We start from the raw sequence: 19933 nt of genomic DNA, 5'->3' as shown, positions 1-19933 counted from the left end.
ATAAAGATGATGTGCAGCTGTGGTGCAATCTTGTCCAGAAACCTGTAGCCCCTCCCAAATAGCCCTAGGTCTTCAGGGTCCTATTTCTCGCTTTGTTATTTTAATCATTTCTACACCTACAACCATGTTCTACAAACCAATGTGAAGTGCTTCCATTATACCATGTATTAAGGTTTCTTTCTGTGCCATTCACATATGAAGCAGAGAAAGCATGATTTCTAAAATTCCTCTGTGTGCCTTTTTAAGTAATCTAATCCTGTCTCCACTGTGTGTATGGGAATGACCCATACAAGACTGTTCTATGTTCCTGCATGCCTCATGAAACTTTGTGGGTAAACTTTGATGCAATAGGTGGTATCTTTCTTCAAGCACCTGCCAGTTCTGGTTTTTCAGCACCTCAGTTATTCTCTTCCATGGGTCAAACAAACCTGTGACCATTTGTGTTGCCTTTATTTATGTATATCTGATATTCTGTGGTAGTCCTACTTGATGTAGGGCCTACACAGTTGAACAATATTCTAGATTTGGTTGCACAAGTGTTTTCCAAACAATCTCTTTTGTAGATTGATTTTTTTTTTCAATACCCTGCCAATGAAGTGAAGCATGTCATTTGCATTACCTAAAACCAAGTGTATCATTCCATTTCATATCCCGACAAATCATTAACGTAGGTTTTTGTGAGGGTTGCCTGATTCCAGTTGTTACTCATTGATATTGTAGGCATAGGATACTTCATATCTGTGTTATGTGGCATGTGAAATTTTAAATTTATGAAAATTTAAAGCAAATTGTCAGTCTTTGCACCATTTGTAAGTTCTGCAAAGATTTTATTGGGTACTTGTACAGCTTTTTGTAGGGTAGTACTGCATTAGATAACTGGATTATTTGCAAAAAGTCTGGGGACACTATTAACATTATCTGCCAAGTTATTAGTATACAACATAAGCAGCAAACATCTCATTTTCTTGAAGCATATCCAGAATTACTTCTGTATTTGTCAGTGACACGTAATGTGAGATAACATAACATGCTGGATGCTCCTGTAAAGAAATCCTGTCTCAAATTCATTTGAGATCGTAGCTCGTGTGATAATGCTTTTGTTAATAATCATTGATGTAGTATTGAATCAAATGCTTCTAGAAAAGTGAGAAATACTGTGTCCACCTGATTGGCTTGATACATAGCTTTCGGAACATGAAATGAGGAAAAAAGGTACTTCAGATGTTGAAAGGAGAATGTACCATGGGCCAGTGTCAGGCTTATTTGATTAACCTTTCAACCTGCAGATGGAATCAAATTTTTAAAGTTTTATCATTATTTTGTGGTCTTCCTTCCACATATGTATACATATGGCTGTCTGTCAGATTTCGTGATATATTGTAACCCTTTCCACTCCAGTTGTGAGTGACACTCTACATTACGAATTTTGTTTTCATTCTCAAATCTGATTGTACTAGAGATCATTGATGCCCTGTACTGGCATCTAGGGAAGCCTGTGTTAACACAGTATCAAACTGTATAACAATTGTGTTGAGAGAATGATTATAATTAATGGCTGGTTCTTCATGTACAGCCCTTTCTGAAGAAGAGATCTTAAGGCATTTAGAGGAATGTCTAAGTGAAAATTAGAGTGCTATGATTTTGATGATGACAGTGATTCATTTGTAAACAACTGGAACGAAAGGATGGTGGAAACAGTCCATCTCTCAAGAGTTTCAGAAAATATCACACACTATTGTAATGCTTCTGTAAATATATTTGAATGAAAATGCAGGTTTTGTTGTAATGTTGTTGGTGGTCAGTGGCCTCATCGTTCCCACAAAGACGCCTGCATGGTTCTCTGTGACACGCTCACTACCCGGGCAGCAGCCGTTTAAATAAGAGTGTAAAGAGACTCCCTGTGTCTGCATTATGAAGTACAAAGGGTTAATCAATTATTGCAGTAAAAATGTAAACATTATTGTAAAAACAAAAATAATAACTAAAAATATAGTAATAAAACAACATTTGAAAAGATAGTTGCTACTCACCATATAGTGGAGGTGCTGAGATGCAGATAGGCACAATAAAGAGACTGTCAGAAAGTGAGTTTTCGGCCAACAAGGCCTTTGTTGAAAGTACACACACACACACACACACACACACACACACACACACACACACACATACACACGAAAGCGCGCACGCGCGCGCCAGAGTCTCTGGCAGATGTAGCCAGACTGCAAGCAGCAGCGCATGATGGGAGAGGCAACAGGGTGACGGGTGTAAAGAGGAGGCTGGGGCAAGGAAAGGGAGGGATAGTAGGGTAGGGGTGAGGGATGGTAAAGTGCCGCTTGTGGAAATGTACAAGGACGAGGCGGAGAGATGGTAGGGCAGCTAGGTGTGTCGGGAGGTGAGAGAGAGGGTGTGGGGTAACAGAAAAGGAGAGAAATAAAATGACTAGGTGTGGAATAGAGGGCTGCGTGGTGCTGGAACGGGAACAGGGAGGGGCTAGTTTGGTAACGACAATGACTAATGAACATTGAGGCCAGGAAGGTTACGATACATTGCAGGGAGAGTTCCCACCTGCGCAATTCAGAAAAGCTGGTGTTGGTGGGAAGGATCCAGATGGTACATGCTGTGAAGTACTCATTGAAATGAAGAATGTTGTTTTGGGCAGCGTGCTCAGCAACAGGTGCAGCTGTTTCTTGGCCACAGTTTGTTGGTGGCCTTTCATGCAGACAGACAGTTTGTTGATTGCCATGCCCATGTAGAATGCAGCAGAGTGGGTGTAGCTTAGCTTGTAGATCACATGACTGGTTTCACAGGTAGCCCTGCCTTTGATGGTGATATTTGTGACCGGACTGGTGTAGGTGGTGGTGGAAGGATATATAGGACAAGTTTTGCATGTAAGTCTATTACAGGTATATGAGCCATGAGGCAAGGGGTTGGGAGCAAGGGTTGTATAGGGATGGACGAGGATATTGTGTAGGTTCTTTGGGTGGTGGAATACCACTGTGTGGGCGGGAAGGGGGGAGGGAAGGATGGTGGGTAAGACATTCCTCATTTCAGGGCACAATGAGAGGTAGTTGAAACACTGGCGGAGAATGTGACTCAGTCCTGGCATCAACATTCATTAGTTCCTTCTCTAGACTGCCACACAGATGACAAAATGGTTGATATCGAAATAGATGACAGAGGGATAGAAAAACAATTAAAATTGCTCAAAAGAGGAAAGGCCACTGGACCTGATGGGATACCAGTTCGATTTTACACAGAGCACACGAAGGAAATTGGCCCCCCTTCTTGCAGCGGTGTACCATAGGTCTCTAGAAGAGCGTAACATTCGAAAAGATTGGAAAAGGGCACAGGTCATCCTCGTTTTCAAGAAAGGACGTCGAACAGATGTGCAGAACTATAGACCTATATCTCTAATGTTGATCAGTTGTAGAATTTTGAAACACGTATTATGTTAGAGTATAATGACTCTTTTGGAGACTAGAAATCTACTCTGTAGGAATTAACATGGGTTTTGAAAAAGACGATCGTGTGAAATCCAGCTTGCGCTATTTGTCCAAGAGACTCGGATGGCCATAGACACGGGTTCACAGGTAGATGCCATGTTTCTTGACTTCCGCAAGGCGCTCGATACAGTTCCCCACTGTCGTTTAATGAACAAAGTAAGAGCATATGGACTATCAGACCAATTGTGTGATTGGATTGAGGAGTTCCTAGATAACAGGACGCAGCATGTTATTCTCAATGGAGAGAAGTCTTCCGAAGTAAGAGTGATTTCAGGTGTGGCGCAGGGGAGTGTCTAGGACCATTGCTATTCACAATATATATATAAATAACCTTGTGGATAACATCGGAAGTTCACTGAGGCTATTTGTGGATGATGCTGTAGTATATCGAGAGGTTGTAACAATGGACAGTTGTACTGAAATGCTGGAGGATCTGCAACGAATTGACGCATGGGTCAGGGAATGGCAATTGAATCTCAATGTAGACAAGTGTAAAGTGCTGCGAATACATAGAAAGAAAGATCCTTTATCATTTAGCTACAATATAGCAGGTCAGCAATGGGAAGCAGTTAATTCCATAAATTATCTGGGAGTAGGCATTAGGAGTGATTTAAAATGCAATGACCATATAAAATTAATCGTTGGTAAAGCAGATCCCAGACTGAGATTCATTGGAAGAATCCTACGAAAATGCAGTCTGAAAACAAAGAAAGTAGCTTACAATACACTTGTTCACCCATTGCTTGAATACTGCTCACCGGTGTGGGATCCGTACCAGATAGGGTTGATAGAAGAGATAGAGAAGATCCAACAGAGAGCAGCACGCTTCGTTGCAGGATTATTTAGTAATTGCAAAAGCGTTACGGAGATGATAGATAAACTCCAGTGGAAGACTCTACAAGAGAGACGCTCAGTAGCTCGGTACAGGCTTTTGTTGAGGTTTCAAGAACATATCTTCACCGAGGAGTCGAGCAGTATATTGCTCCCTCCTATGTATATCTTGCGAAGAGACCATGAGGATAAAACCAGAGAGATTAGAGCCCACACAGAGGCATACTGACAATCTTTCTTTCCACAAACAATACGAGACTGGAATAGAAGAGAGAACCGATAGAGGTATTTGAGGTACCCTCCGCCACACACTGTCAGGTGGCTTGTGGCGTATGGATGTAGATGTAGATGTAGATGTAGAATCATTGTCCTTATCCATTTAGTCGTTCCCTGTTTCCATTCAAACACTACCCAGCCATCTATTCCACCAACCCATCATCAGTCTTTTTACTTCTCTCCTTTTCCATTACCCCCCTCCCTCCCCCTACTCTCTATCAGATCTCCTGACTACACCAAGGTGCCTTACCATCTCTCCACCTCATCCCTGTATGTTCCTACAAGCAGCACTTTGCCGTCCCCCACCCCTACCCTGCAATCTCTCCCTCTCCCCACCCCAGCCTCCTCCTTATCCCCACCACCTGGCTGCCTCTCCCATCATACACTGCTGCTTGCAATCTGGCTTCATCTGCAAGAGACTGTTTGTGTGTGTGTGTGTGTGTGTGTGTGTGTGTGTGTGTGTGTGTGTGTGTGTACTTTCGATGAAGGTCTTGTTGGCCGAAAGTGTATTTGAAAATTTAGTTGCTCAGGAAAGAAATATTGAGTGGAAGGAAAAATGGACTGATAAGTACAGGTTTTAATAATTGACATATACCAGTGGCAAGTGACAGTCATTATGTTCACTGTGTGTGAGCAGTGGTAACGTTATTATTATCAGTGCCAAAAACAGTTTTTTCGAAAATTCCTTCAGCAAAAATGGATAAGCTAAAATATTCCATAATTCAAATCAAGAACAGCTGCCAACATGAGTAACATAGAAGTAGATATTCTCGATATAGCAAAGCAACTTAAACACTTAATGAAGTCAAGTCTTCCAGTTCATATTGTATACCAATTAGGTTCCTTTCAGAGTAAACTGATGCAATAGCTCCATGTTTAGCAATTGTATATAACTGCTCGGTCAAAGTTGTTTACCTAAGGACTGGTAAGTTGCACAGGTCACATCAATACACAAGAAAGGAAATGGAAGTAATCCACTGAATTACAGATCCAGATCACTTACGTAGATTTGCAGTAGTATGTTGTAACATAGTATTTGTTCAAACTCTGAATTGCCTCAAAAATGATCTGTTGACATATAGTCAGCACAGATTCAGTACACATTATTCTTGTGAAATACACCTGCCGCTTTATTCAAACAAAATGAGTGCTATCAATAGAGGATCTCAAAAGTATTCCATTTCTCTAGATTTCCAGAAGGTATTTGACACCATTCCTCACAAGCAGCTTCTAATCAAATTATGTACCTATGGAGCATCAAAGCAGTTGAGAGACTGGATTCATGATTTCCCATCAGAAAGGTGTCATAGCTGTTGATGGAAAATCATAGAGTAAAACAGAAGTGATATCTGACATTCCCTAAGGAAGTGTCATCAGCCATCTGCTGGTCCTAATCTAATAAACAATTTAAGAGACAATATGAGCAGCCCTTGTAAGATTATTTGCAGATGGCACTGTCATTTACTGTCTAGTAAAGTCGTCAGAAAATTGAAACTGATTGCAGAATTATTTAGACAAGATATCTGTATTGTGTGGGAAGTGGTAATTGATTCTAAACAATAAAAAGTGCGAGTTCGTCCACATGTTTACTAAAAAGAACCCAAAAATTCGGGATGGGGGTTTGTCGGGGACGGCCAGCTCGTCCCACGCATCCCCTGATCGGACTACGACTGTCCCTGCCGCTGTTGGATAAGCAGCTGCAGCAGCAAGTCGTATACTCCTAGCTCACTCATTTGTTACATAGTTTAATTAATTTCTTTGCGTGTTTTTGGTACTTGCATTGTGTAATTCATAAATTTCGGGCGTATTATAGTATTTGAGAGTTGTAGCATCGCGTTTTAGTACCTGAATAGTGTAAATTCGCGTAGTCGTTTGTCTACTGTTTTGTTTTGAACGGCCAGTGTCGGTTGGTCGCAGTCAGTGTGCTCCCTGCCGCCGTTGGATAAGCAGCTGAGCAGCAAGTCGTATACTCCTAGCTCACTCATTTGTTACATAGTTTAATTCTTAATTTCTTTGCGTGTTTTTGGTTCTTGCATTGTTTAATTCATAAATTTCGGGCGTATTATAGTATTTGAGAGTGTAGCATCGTGTTTTAGTACCTGAATAGTGTAATTTCGCTTAGTCTCCTTCCGCCGCCGAGCAGTGTCAGCAGTGCGCAAGTAGCAGCATTACTGCATTTACTAGGCAATCTTGTATTTTAATAACCGTTTAAATTTTGTCGATTTGTTTGCGCTCTCTGTAGATTAGTTCAGACGTTCTTAGCAAAACAGTTTTTAGCATGGATAGGGACTGCAACTGCTGTGTTCGGATGCAGGCTGAGTTGGCATCCCTTCGCTCCCAGCTTCAGGCAGTGTTGGCTTCGGTCACACAGCTTGAGGCTGTTGCCAATGGGCATCACTGTGGGGGTCGGGATGGGGGTTTGTCGGGGACGGCCAGCTCGTCCCACGCATCCCCTGATCGGACTACGACTGTGGTTGCCCGGGATACTGCCCGCATTGAGGCTGATCCGTCACCTGTGGTAGAGTGGGAGGTCGTTTCAAGGTGTGGCAGGGGGCGAAAGACATTCCGGAGGGCTGAACGGAAGGCCTCTCCAGTTTGTCTGACGAACCGGTTTCAGGCTCTGTCTCAGGCTGATACTGATCTTCGGCCTGACATGGCTGCTTGTCCTGTTCCAGAGGTTGCCCCTCAGTCTGCAAGATCCGGGCAGTCGCAGAGGGTGGGCTTACTGGTAGTTGGGAGCTCCAACGTCAGGTGCGTAATGGGGCCCCTTAGGGAAATGGCAGCAAGAGAGGGGAAGAAAACAAATGTGCACTCCGTGTGCATACCGGGGGGAGTCATTCCAGATGTGGAAAGGGTCCTTCCGGATGCCATGAAGGGTACAGGGTGCACCCATCTGCAGGTGGTCGCTCATGTTGGCACCAATGATGTGTGTCGCTATGGATCGGAGGAAATCCTCTCTGGCTTCCGGCGGCTATCTGATTTGGTGAAGACTGCCAGTCTCGCTAGCGGGATGAAAGCAGAGCTCACCATCTGCAGCATCGTCGACAGGACTGACTGCGGACCTTTGGTACAGAGCCCAGTGGAGGGTCTGAATCAGAGGCTGAGACGCTTCTGCGACCGTGTGGGCTGCAGATTCCTCGACTTGCGCCATAGGGTGGTGGGGTTTCGGGTTCCGCTGGATAGGTCAGGAGTCCACTACACGCAACAAGCGGCTACACGGGTAGCAGGGGTTGTGTGGCGTGGGCTGGGCGGTTTTTTAGGTTAGATGGCCTTGGGCAAGTACAGAAAGGGCAACAGCCTCAACGGGTGCAAAGTCAGGACATGCGGGGACCAAGCAGCAATCGGTATTGTAATTGTCAACTGTCGAAGCTGCGTTGGTAAAGTACCGGAACTTCAAGCGCTGATAGAAAGCACCGAAGCTGAAATCGTTATAGGTACAGAAAGCTGGCTTAAGCCAGAGATAAATTCTGCCGAAATTTTTACAAAGGTACAGACGGTGTTTAGAAAGGATAGATTGCATGCAACCGGTGGTGGAGTGTTCATCGCTGTTAGTAGTAGTTTATCCTGTAGTGAAGTAGAAGTGGATAGTTCCTGTGAATTATTATGGGTGGAGGTTACACTAAACAACCGAACTAGGTTAATAATTGGCTCCTTTTACCGACCTCCCGACTCAGCAGCATTAGTGGCAGAACAACTGAGAGAATATTTGGAATACATTTCACATAAATTTTCTCAGCATGTTATAGTCTTAGGTGGAGATTTCAATTTACCAGATATAGACTGGGACACTCAGATGTTTAGGACGGGTGGTAGGGACAGAGCATCGAGTGACATTATACTGAGTGCACTATCCGAAAATTACCTCGAGCAATTAAACAGAGAACCGACTCGTGGAGATAACATATTGGACCTACTGATAACAAACAGACCCGAACTTTTCGAATCTGTATGTACAGAACAGGGAATCAGTGATCATAAGGCCGTTGCAGCATCCCTGAATATGGAAGTTAATAGGAATATAAAAAAAGGGAGGAAGGTTTATCTGTTTAGCAAGAGTAATAGAAGGCAGATTTCAGACTACCTAACAGATCAAAAAGAAAATTTCTGTTCCGACACTGACAATGTTGAGTGTTTATGGAAAAAGTTCAAGGCAATCGTAAAATGCGTTTTAGACAGGTACGTGCCGAGTAAAACTGTGAGGGACGGGAAAAACCCACCGTGGTACAACAACAAAGTTAGGAAACTACTGCGAAAGCAAAGAGAGCTCCACTCCAAGTTTAAACGCAGCCAAAACCTCTCAGACAAACAGAAGCTAAACGATGTCAAAGTTAGCGTAAGGAGGGCTATGCGTGAAGCGTTCATTGAATTCGAAAGTAAAATTCTATGTACCGACTTGACAGAAAATCCTAGGAAGTTCTGGTCTTACGTTAAATCAGTAAGTGGCTCGAAACAGCATATCCAGACACTACGGGATGATGATGGCATTGAAACAGAGGATGACACGCGTAAAGATGAAATACTAAACACCTTTTTCCAAAGCTGTTTCACAGAGGAAGACCGCACTGCAGTTCCTTCTCTAAATCCTCGCACAAACGAAAAAATGGCTGACATCGAAATAAGTGTCCAAGGAATAGAAAAGCAACTGGAATCACTCAATAGAGGAAAGTCCACTGGACCTGACGGGATACCAATTCGATTCTACACAGAGTACGCGAAAGAACATGCCCCCCTTCTAACAGCCGTGTACCGCAAGTCTCTAGAGGAACGGAGGGTTCCAAATGATTGGAAAAGAGCACAGATAGTCCCAGTCTTCAAGAAGGGTCGTCGAGCAGATGCGCAAAACTATAGACCTATATCTCTTACGTCGATCTCTTGTAGAATTTTAGAACATGTTTTTTGCTCGCGTATCATGTCATTTCTGGAAACCCAGAATCTACTATGTAGGAATCAACATGGATTCCGGAAACAGCGATCGTGTGAGACCCAACTCGCCTTATTTGTTCATGAGACCCAGAAAATATTAGATACAGGCTCCCAGGTAGATGCTATTTTTCTTGACTTCCGGAAGGCGTTCGATACAGTTCCGCACTGTCGCCTGATAAACAAAGTAAGAGCCTATGGAATATCAGACCAGCTGTGTGGCTGGATTGAAGAGTTTTTAGCAAACAGAACACAGCATGTTGTTATCAATGGAGAGACGTCTACAGACGTTAAAGTAACCTCTGGCGTGCCACAGGGGAGTGTTATGGGACCATTGCTTTTCACAATATATATAAATGACTTAGTAGATAGTGTCGGAAGTTCCATGCGGCTTTTCGCGGATGATGCTGTAGTATACAGAGAAGTTGCTGCATTAGAAAATTGTAGCGAAATACAGGAAGATCTGCAGCGGATAGGCACTTGGTGCAGGGAGTGGCAACTGACCCTTAACATAGACAAATGTAATGTATTGCGAATACATAGAAAGAGGGATCCTTTATTGTATGATTATATGATAGCGGAACAAACACTGGTAGCAGTTACTTCTGTAAAATATCTGGGAGTATGCGTACGGAACGATTTGAAGTGGAATGATCATATAAAACTAATTGTTGGTAAGGCGGGTACCAGGTTGAGATTCATTGGGAGAGTGCTTAGAAAATGTAGTCCATCAACAAAGGAGGTGGCTTACAAAACACTCGTTCGACCTATACTTGAGTATTGCTCATCAGTGTGGGATCCGTACCAGGTCGGGTTGACGGAGGAGATAGAGAAGATCCAAAGAAGAGCGGCGCATTTCGTCACTGGGTTATTTGGTAACCGTGATAGCATTACGGAGATGTTTAATAAACTCAAGTGGCAGACTCTGCAAGAGAGGCGCTCTGCATCGCGGTGTAGCTTGCTCGCCAGGTTTCGAGAGGGTGCGTTTCTGGATGAGGTATCGAATATATTGCTTCCCCCTACTTATACTTCCCGAGGAGATCACGAATGTAAAATTAGAGAGATTAGAGCGCGCACGGAGGCTTTCAGACAGTCGTTCTTCCCGCGAACCATACGCGACTGGAACAGGAAAGGGAGGTAATGACAGTGGCACGTAAAGTGCCCTCCGCCACACACCGTTGGGTGGCTTGCGGAGTATCAATGTAGATGTAGATGTAGAAATTACACAACTAAATAGCTAGGGATGACAATTACGGACAACTTAAATTGGAATGACCACATAAAAAATATTCTGGGGAAAGACAACCAAAGACTGGGTTTTATTGGTAGAATGGTTAGAAGATGCAACAAATCTAGTAGAGAGGCTGCCTTCGTTACACTTGTCTGTCCTCTTTTGGAGTATTGCTCTGTAGTGTGTGGTCTAGGATCCCCACCAGATGGACAGAGGACATAAAAAGTTTGAAGAAAGGCAGGTCATTTTACATTAACCTGTAATGGAGGTAGTGTCAGGAATACGATATGGTAGTTGGCGTGACAATCATTAAAAGGTAAAGGTGTTTCTTGTTGTGTTAAGATCTTTTCATGAAATTTCAATCACTAACTTTCTCTTCCGATTGCAAATTGTTTTATTAACTCCCACTTACACAAGAAGAAATGACCATTGTAATGAAATAAGAAAAACCAGAGCCTGCACAAACAGATTCAAGTTTTCCCACATGCTGTTTGAGAGTTTAATGGCAGGGAAATAGTCTGGATGTGGTTCAATGAATCCTCCGCCATGCACTTGAGTGTGAATTGCAGAATAGTCATGTAGATGAAGCTATTGGCCTACTTCCAGACCATCAGTGTTAAGACACAATAAAATCTTTATGCAAGATTTGCAAAGACAGCAATGAATCCACAATAAGAAAATGTTGAAGATTAAAAATAAATCTCACTCACACTTGGATAAATTTACGAAATAGCATAGTTTCCATAACAATTATCAGTGGCGGCAGTGGCTGATACTCATGCCTGAGTTTTCATTTTTCTTTTGCATTTTCATTATTGCATGACAGTTCAGGTATGGAGATGCCCATGGTGGCATAGCAGACCAGTTGAGGCATGAAACATATGGTCACAGAGTAGAGGGTGTGGCTGAACCTGATGAAGTTTACATTTCTGACATTTTTCATTTTCCTGCCTCTGACATTCCTGCTCAAAATGTAATACAACAGCTGCAGTCACTGTGCGTCATTGTTTACGATCTTCTTCTGTGGTGCACCATTTACTTGGGTAAATGTTTAGACTTGTAGGTTTTTCTTGAGTTGGTCCTTACACTGTTTCAGAGGAGCACCATGAGGCCTTCTACCTGTGCTCACTTCACTATATAAAATTTGTCAAGGAAGTCTGTTGTTTCTTGTCCACTGGATATGTCCAATCCATCTGAGTAGATGACCAATAACAATGGCTTCTTTTCTATACATCTTTGCCTTCTCAAGAACCATAGTGTTTGATACAAAGTCATCCCATTTGATGTTCATAATGCATCTGAGTCTATTGGTTGAAGCCTTATGGATTCTTAAGATCACTGTGATATAGTATCCAGGTTTAGCAACCATAGAGATGGGTAAAAACAACTACTGCTAGATTCATCATCAGTTTGGTGCATAGTGTCAGATCTTTATTCAGGAAGACCTAACGTAGAGACGTCCAAAAGCGACATGTGTGACATGCATCGTGTTCTCCATGTCCTTTTCCGACAAACAATTAGTTGATAATATACTTCCTAGATAGATCACTTCCTCTAGTTGTTCCAAATTTGTGCTGGAAATAGAGATACTGGGATCCAGAAAGGCAGTTCCAGGGTAATAAGATAGTTTGTGCTCAGACTCTAATGGCCACTCAGCTTAAAACAGTATTTTTATGATACAGGTGCTAAATGGGCAAACAATTTTATTTTTAAGTGTATAGTACCATGTTGTGTGTTCACAAACTTGTCACTTTCTCTATTCGGTGTGTGGGTTGACAACTAATTTTCATTAAATTATTAATTGTTGTCCTGTCAATGGGACATTAAGCAGTACTATTACTTACTCTCCTTTGCTGACTGTATGCATTGATGACACAGCAAAATTTGACTATTATATGAAAGACGCCAGACAAACATATGGTTACTGAAGAGGGGCAGCAGCCTTTTCAGAAGCTGCAGGGGCAACAGTCTGGATGATTGACTGACATGGCCTTGTAACACTAACCAAAACGGCCTTGCTGTGCTGGTATTGTGAACGGCTGAAAACAAGGGGAAACTACAGTTGTAATTTTTCCCAAGGGCATGCAGCTTTACTGTGTGGTTAAATGATGATGGCGTCCTCCTGGATAAAATATTCCAGAGGTAAAATAGTTCACCATTCGGATCTCCAGGCGGGGACTACTCAGGAGGACGTTATTATCAGGAGAAAGAAATCTGGCATTCTATGGGTCAGAGTGGAATGTCAGATCCCTTAATCGGGCAGGTAGGTTAGAAAATTTAAAAAGGGAAATGGATAGGTTAAAGTTAGGTATAGTGGGAATTAGTGACGTTCGGTGGCAGGAGGAACAAGACTTTTGTTCAGGTGAATACAGGGTTATAAATACAATATCAAATAGGGGTAATGCAGGAGTAGGTTTAATAATGAATAAAAAAAATAGGAAATCGGGTAAGCTACTACAAACAGCATAATGAACGCATTATTGTGGCCAAGATAGATACGAAGCCCACGCCTACCACAGTAGTATAAGTTTATATGCCAACTAGCTCTGCAGATGGCAAAGAGATAATGAAATGTGTGATGAGATAAAAGAAATTATTCAGGTAGTGAAGGGAGACGAAAATTTAATAGTCAACGATGACTGGAATTCGACAGTAGGAAAAGGTAGAGAAGGAAACGTAGTAGGTGACTATGGACTGGAAGCAAGGAATGAAGGAGGAAGCCGCCTGGTAGAATTTTGCACATAATCAAAGCTAACACTTGCTTCAAGAATCATGAAAGAAGGTTATATACATGGAAGAACCCTGGAGATACTAAAAGGTATCAAATAGATTATATAATGGTAAGACAGAGATTTAGGAACCAGGTTTTGAATTGTAGGACATTTCCAGGGGCAGATGTGGACTCTGACCACAATCTGTTGGTTATGACCTGTAGATTAAAACTGAAGAAACTGCAGAAAGGTGGGAATTTAAGGAGATGGGACCTGGATAAACTGACTAAACCAGAGGTTGTAGAGAGTTTCAGGGAGAGCATTAGGGAACGATTGACAAGAATGGGGGAAAGAAATACAGTAGAAGACGAATGGGTAGCTTTGAGAGATGAAATAGTGAAGGCAGCACAGGATCAAGTAGGTAAAAAAACGATGGCTAATAGAAATCCTTGGGTAACATAAGAGATATTGAATTTAATTGATGAAAGGAGAAAATACAAAAATGCAGTAAATGAAGCGGGCAAAAAGGAATACAAACATCTCAAAAATGAGATCGACAGGAAGTGCAAAATGGCTAAGCAGGGATGGCTAGAAGAAAACTGAAAGGATTGAGGCGTGTATCACTAGGGCTAAGATAGATGCTGCCTACAGGAAAATTAGAGAGACCTTTGGAGAAAAGAGAATCATTTGTATGAATATCAAGAGCTCAGATGGAAACCCAGTTCTAAGCAAAGAATGGAAAGCAGAAAGGTGGAAGGAGTATATAGAGGGTCTATACAAGGACGGCATTCTCGAGGACAATATTATGAAAATGGAAGAGGATGTAGATGAAGATGAAATGCGAGATATTATACTGCATGAAGAGTTTCACAGAGCACTGAAAGACCTGAGTCGAAACAAGGCCCCGGAAGTAGACAACATTCCATTAGAACTACTGATAGCCTTGGGATAGCCAGCCCTGACAAAACTCTACCATGTGGTGAGCAAGATGTATGAGACAGGTGAAATATAATAATTCCAATCCCGAAGAAAGCAGGTGTTGACAGATGTGAAAATTACCGAACTATCATTTTAATACGCCACTAACACATATTCTTTACAGACGAATGGAAAGACTGGTAGAAGCCGACCTCCGGGAAGATCAGTCTGGAGTCTGTAAAAATATTGGAACATGTGAGTCAATATTGACACTACGACTAATCTTAGAAAATATATTAAGGAAAGACAAACCTACATTTCTAGCATTTGTAGACGTAGAGAAAGTCTTTCGACAATGTTGACTGGAATACTCTCTTTCAAATTCTGAAGGTGGCAGGGGTAAAATACAGGAGCGAAAGGCTATTTACAATTTGTACAGAAACCAGATGGGAGTTAAAAGAGTCGAGGGGCACGAAAGGGAAGTAGTGGTTGGGAAGGGAGTGAGACAGGGTTGTAGCCTATCCCCGATGTTATTCAATCTGTATATTGAGCAAGCAGTAAGGGAAACAAAGGAAATATTCGGAGTAGGAATTAAAATCCATGGAGAAGAAATAAAAGCTTTGAGGTTTGCAGATGACATTGTAATTCTGTAGAGACAGCAAAGGACTTGGAAGAGCAGTTGAACGGAATGGACAGTGTCTTGAAAGGTGGATATGAGATGAACATCAACAAAACCAAAATGAGGATATTGAAATGTAGTTGAATTAAATGGGGTTATGCTGAGGGAATTAGGTTAGGAAATGAGACGCTTAAAGTAGTAAATGAGTTTTGCAATTTGGGGAGCAAAATAACTGATGATGGTGAAGTAGGGAGGATATAAAATGTAGATTGTCAATGGCAAGGGAAGCGTTTCTGAAGAAGAGAAATTTGTTAACATCAAGTATAGATTTAAGTGTCTGGAAGTCGTTTGTGAAAGTATTTGTATGGAGTGTAGCCATGTATGAAAGTGAAACATGGACGATAAATAGTTTGGACAAGAAGAGAATAGAAGCTTTCGAAATGTGGTGCTGCAGAAGAATGCTGAAGATTAGATGGGTAGCTCACATAACTAATGAGGAGGTATTGAATAGAGTTGGGGAGAAGAGAAAGTTGTGGTACAACTTGACCAGAAGAAGGGATCGGTTGGTAGGACATATTCTGAGGCATCAAGGGATCACCAATTTAGTATTGGAGGGCAGCGTGGAGGGTAAAAATCATAGAGGGAGACCAAGAGATGAATGCACTAAACAGATACAGAAGGATGTAGGTTGCAGTAGGTACAGGGAGATGAAGCAGCTTGCTCAGTATAGAGTAGCACGGAGGGCTGCATCAAACAAGTCTGTGGACTGAACACCACAACAACGACATAAAAGTCACTAGTTGCACATGTAAGTCACTAATTTATTTTCACTTAGAACGGCACCCCAAAACTTAAGTTAGTTAATTCTTGAAGAGGCAGTCTGTAACCAGAATGTGTCACCTTGCAAATAGTGATTCCAGGTGTGCAGATCAACATTATTTGAATGGAGGCAACAACCTTCATTATAGAACGAGAGTGCACAAAAAAATGATCTTCACTCTGTTGCAAATTACCATCTGCTATACACAAATCTTGTTGTTTACAAGTTTCTGGCTTAAGCATGGACTTTTCTGTCACAGATTATCTTCATGAAATTATGTCCTGTGTGACATATAGTTTGCATGTGACGTACTGCCAAAAGTTTTTCCATAAGCAGTTACTACAAATATTACTACCCTTCGGATTTTCCAATTGGTACTTCAAAATATGTCACACGAATACATGTGTACGTCCTTAATTTGTTCCAATAACATAAAGGTGGCTCTATATGTCTATTCTAAGTGCACTTAGCTTAAAACAGCATTTTTATGATACAGGTACTAAATGGGCAAACAATTTTGTTTTAAGTGTGTAATACCGCGTTGTGTGTTCACAAACTTGTTACTTTCTCTATTTCGTGTGTGGGTTACTAACAAATTTTCATTAAATTTAAATGTACTTTTTTTGTCTTTTGGTACCGGTGGCTACATTTATGTTATTAATTGTTGTCGTGTAATATAAAACAGTTAAAATTTCGTTTCTATTTTTTGGCAGCCAAACAACTAGAAGTAGCTCATAAGAAGATCACTTTCTATGGTACTCAGCTTTTCATGTTAAACGATTATTATTCGTGTAAGTTGCAGTTTAAATAAATTAAAGTGCATGCATTCTTGATAATACCATTTGCAATTGCTACAAAATTTATTACAGTCTGAGCAGATATTAAAATTTTGCTTGAGCAGCGGCATTTAATAATCCATGGAGTAGAATACCTATCAGTGGATAAGTAATAAAATGCACACTTACTTGGAATGTTTAATTACAGAATACCTTGTTCTCAAAATCCTGCCAATGTTACCTGTTGATGTTAATTACTAATTCTTTTCCTTGCTTATTTCTTTTTGAAATTTTCAGGTAGTGGTGTCTGAGTTAGAACCTATTCCTACGTGATATTATGCAGAATATTAATTTTGCATTGCCTATGCCATTTACATATTTTTATTGTAGAAATACCCAAGCCTTTTTATTCTTGTTAACTTTCAGATCTAATGATATTTGATTACATTTGAAAATAAAATCTAAATATGTCCAAAAGTAGAATAGGGAAGTGTGTCTTTATAGTGCAGGGCTGTTGGATTATGACTGACACTCAGGAACATGTTGAATACTAATTATCACAATTTCCACTACCTTCTTTTAGTGTTGAATCAATATTGTTATAAGCTTCTCTGATGATATTATTTCTGCACCTACCTGTTTATGAATACTCCTTTCTTAGCACTTTGTCATTGTATAACAACATTCACTTGTCAACTCTGCTTGCAACAGAGAGATAACTATCTATTGCAAGCTGCCTCTTCATAGAATTTGTTAAGCAGTGTCTTTTAGAAACTGCAGTAATTATGTAGCTATTCCCTATTATCTAAAAGCGGAGTATGTATCGTTTTGGTTGAATTAGAAATCAAAAGTCTAAAACACACACTAACTTTTGAATATTGCTCTGTGTTGGTGAAAGTATAATACATTTATCTTGCAGAAACAATGCAGAAGCCTACCTGATGGCTAAATTTGTAGAGCGTCTGTATATCAGTCACAACACAATGTATTTATCACAATGTCAGTATTATTCAACAACTTTTCTGCTACTTCAAAACACAAAAATGAAAAGTAAGGATCATAGAATAGATGAGTGAATACTTAACAAATTGCCATAACTAAAGCAGTGAGAATATGGCTGAAAGGAAAATAGTTTTTGGATGAATAGTTTAGAATCTCAAATTAGCAGTAGTGTGTAGATTGTGGAAGAAATAGAAGATAGGTACAAATATTAGTGAGGAAGAAAATGATATTTTGAAAGGACAGACTATAAATTTGCATACAAGATGTAAAAGATAACTCTGGAGTGCAGTAGCAGAGATTAAAGTTCTGGGAAATGGCTATCAGGGTGTCCTTATGACAGATTTTGTAACAAGGCATCTCACATGGATACAAACTGGGGCATTGCATGTGAAATTGGTCTTGTTTTTATAAACTGCAGAAGTTGGTAGTCTGTTCAAGTTGCTTTAGGAAGTAAAGGGCATAATGGATCTCATTGTGTGATAAATAATATTCATAAAATGTGTATCCATTACTTGAAGAGAACTAGATGCATTATCTTCCTGAACTGAAAATGTATCTTATGAAGAGGTGCCCAGTTTTATATTGACTGAGTAGGAAGCACTGATTGACTGATAGTTTCTAAACTTAAACAAGTGAAAGCTCAGGTTGAATGTCTCCAATATTATGAAAAGGATTGATTGCTATTCACTGTTAATGACACATTGAGTTGCAGATAGGCACAGTGAAAAGACTGTTACACCTTGAGCTTTCGACCAAAGTCTTCCTCAGAAAAGAAAACACACACACATTGACACAAGCAGGCACACCTTACACATGCTTGACCACTATGTCTGACAGCTGCAGCCAGACAGCATCTCTCAAGTTGAATGAAAGCAGCAATACAGAGTTAGGCCTATGTAGCAGTCTCTTCGTTGTGCCTGCCTGCAACTCAGTGTTTCATATTTATAGTGAGTAGCAATCTATGAGTTTCATAATATTTTTGATAGAAAACATTGTATGCTTCACTTCAGAATTTATTATTATTATTATTATTATTATTATTATTATTATTATTAGTGGTTCATCATTGCAGCTGAATGTAGCCTCTTTACAAATCCATTACTTACATTTTATGCAAGTTTAAATCTTTATGGTTTGATCAACAGGTACATGCAGAAATTGACAAAAGATTTCCAATCTCTTAGAAACAGGCAATTCTTAGTAACTGATGAAAGAAAGATGGGAAGAAAATGGGTTAGAAGTGATGCAGAGGGAGCAAAATTGGAAAAGTATCCAGAGGAGGGATAGCTATTGACATGTCAGATGCCTAAATCCTCTGAGTAGTATAATACGAGGTGTGATTGGAAAGTTTTAAGAACTTGTAATTTTACTATGGTGGTAGTTACATGCTACTGTGATTCATCTCCTTCAAAATAGTCCCTCTCTGACTGAACACACTGACTCTAACGGTGTTTCCACTTTTGGAAACATTGCTGGAATTTTTTTTCCTGAAGTGTGTTAAGGATGCCTTCCATATTTGCCTGGATGTCTTCAATTGAATCAAACCGCTTCCCTTTCAGTGAAAATTTCAGTTTAGGAAACAGGTAGAAGTCCGCAGGGGCCAAATCGGGAATATGATGGTCGTGGAAACACAGGAATTCTGAATTTGGTCAAAAATTCAACGATGGAGAAGGCACGATGAGCTGGAGCATTGTCATGGTGTAGCAGCCAACTCCTGTCTTTCCACAGTGCAGGCCTTTCCTTCTGCACCTTTCCGCACAGACACTCAAGGACACATTTGTAGTATTCCTGGTCAAATTTCTGTCCTTCAGGAGTAAATTCATGATGCACAATACCAGTAGGATCGAAAAAAATCACCAACATTGTCTTCACCTTTGACCGACTTTGCCGTGCTTTTTTCGGTCATGGTGAACCTGGAGTCTTCCACTGTGAAGACTGCACTTCAGGATCATATCCATATACTCACGATTCGTCACCTGTAAGTACCCTGTTTAACAAATCTGGGTCATTTTTGGTCCGATTAATCAGTTTGTGGCACACTTCAAGTCAGTGTTGTCTCTGGTCATTTGACAAAACTTATGGAATGAATTTTGCGGACACTCGATGCATGTTCAGATCTTCAGTTAAAATTGACTGAACTGCATGGAAACTTGAGTTAAGGTCATCAGCCATCTCCCTAATTGTAAGTCTACGATCAGAGTGCACTAAGTTATGAACTTTATTCGTTTTTGAGGTGGAAGGACGGCCAGACCATGGTTCATCTTCAAATGAAACTCGGCCATTTTTAAATCTGTTGAACCAGAAGAAGGAAAAAAAAATTTTGACT

At 40.8% G+C, this 19933-nt stretch overlaps 1 protein-coding gene across 4 annotated transcripts in view; it reads left to right on the top strand.

Moving 5' to 3' along the window:
• LOC124617518 overlaps nt 1–19933 on the top strand; it is a 112099-nt gene that overhangs the window by 68141 nt on the left and 24025 nt on the right. For 3 of the 4 annotated variants that reach the window (XM_047145274.1, XM_047145272.1, XM_047145269.1), the window contains one exon: nt 16543–16620. The exons of the other annotated variant lie outside the window; for it this stretch is intronic. In XM_047145274.1, coding sequence (XP_047001230.1) covers nt 16543–16620 — 78 coding nt within the window. The remainder of the gene's footprint in view (nt 1–16542; nt 16621–19933) is intronic. 4 annotated transcript variants of the gene reach the window in all.

The sequence above is a fragment of the Schistocerca americana genome, chromosome 1 (genome assembly GCF_021461395.2).
Source record: "Schistocerca americana isolate TAMUIC-IGC-003095 chromosome 1, iqSchAmer2.1, whole genome shotgun sequence".
Classification (NCBI taxonomy): Eukaryota; Metazoa; Arthropoda; class Insecta; order Orthoptera; family Acrididae; genus Schistocerca; species Schistocerca americana.
The sequence above is the reverse complement of the archived record's forward strand: the minus strand, read 5'-3'. Positions and strand labels throughout refer to the sequence as shown.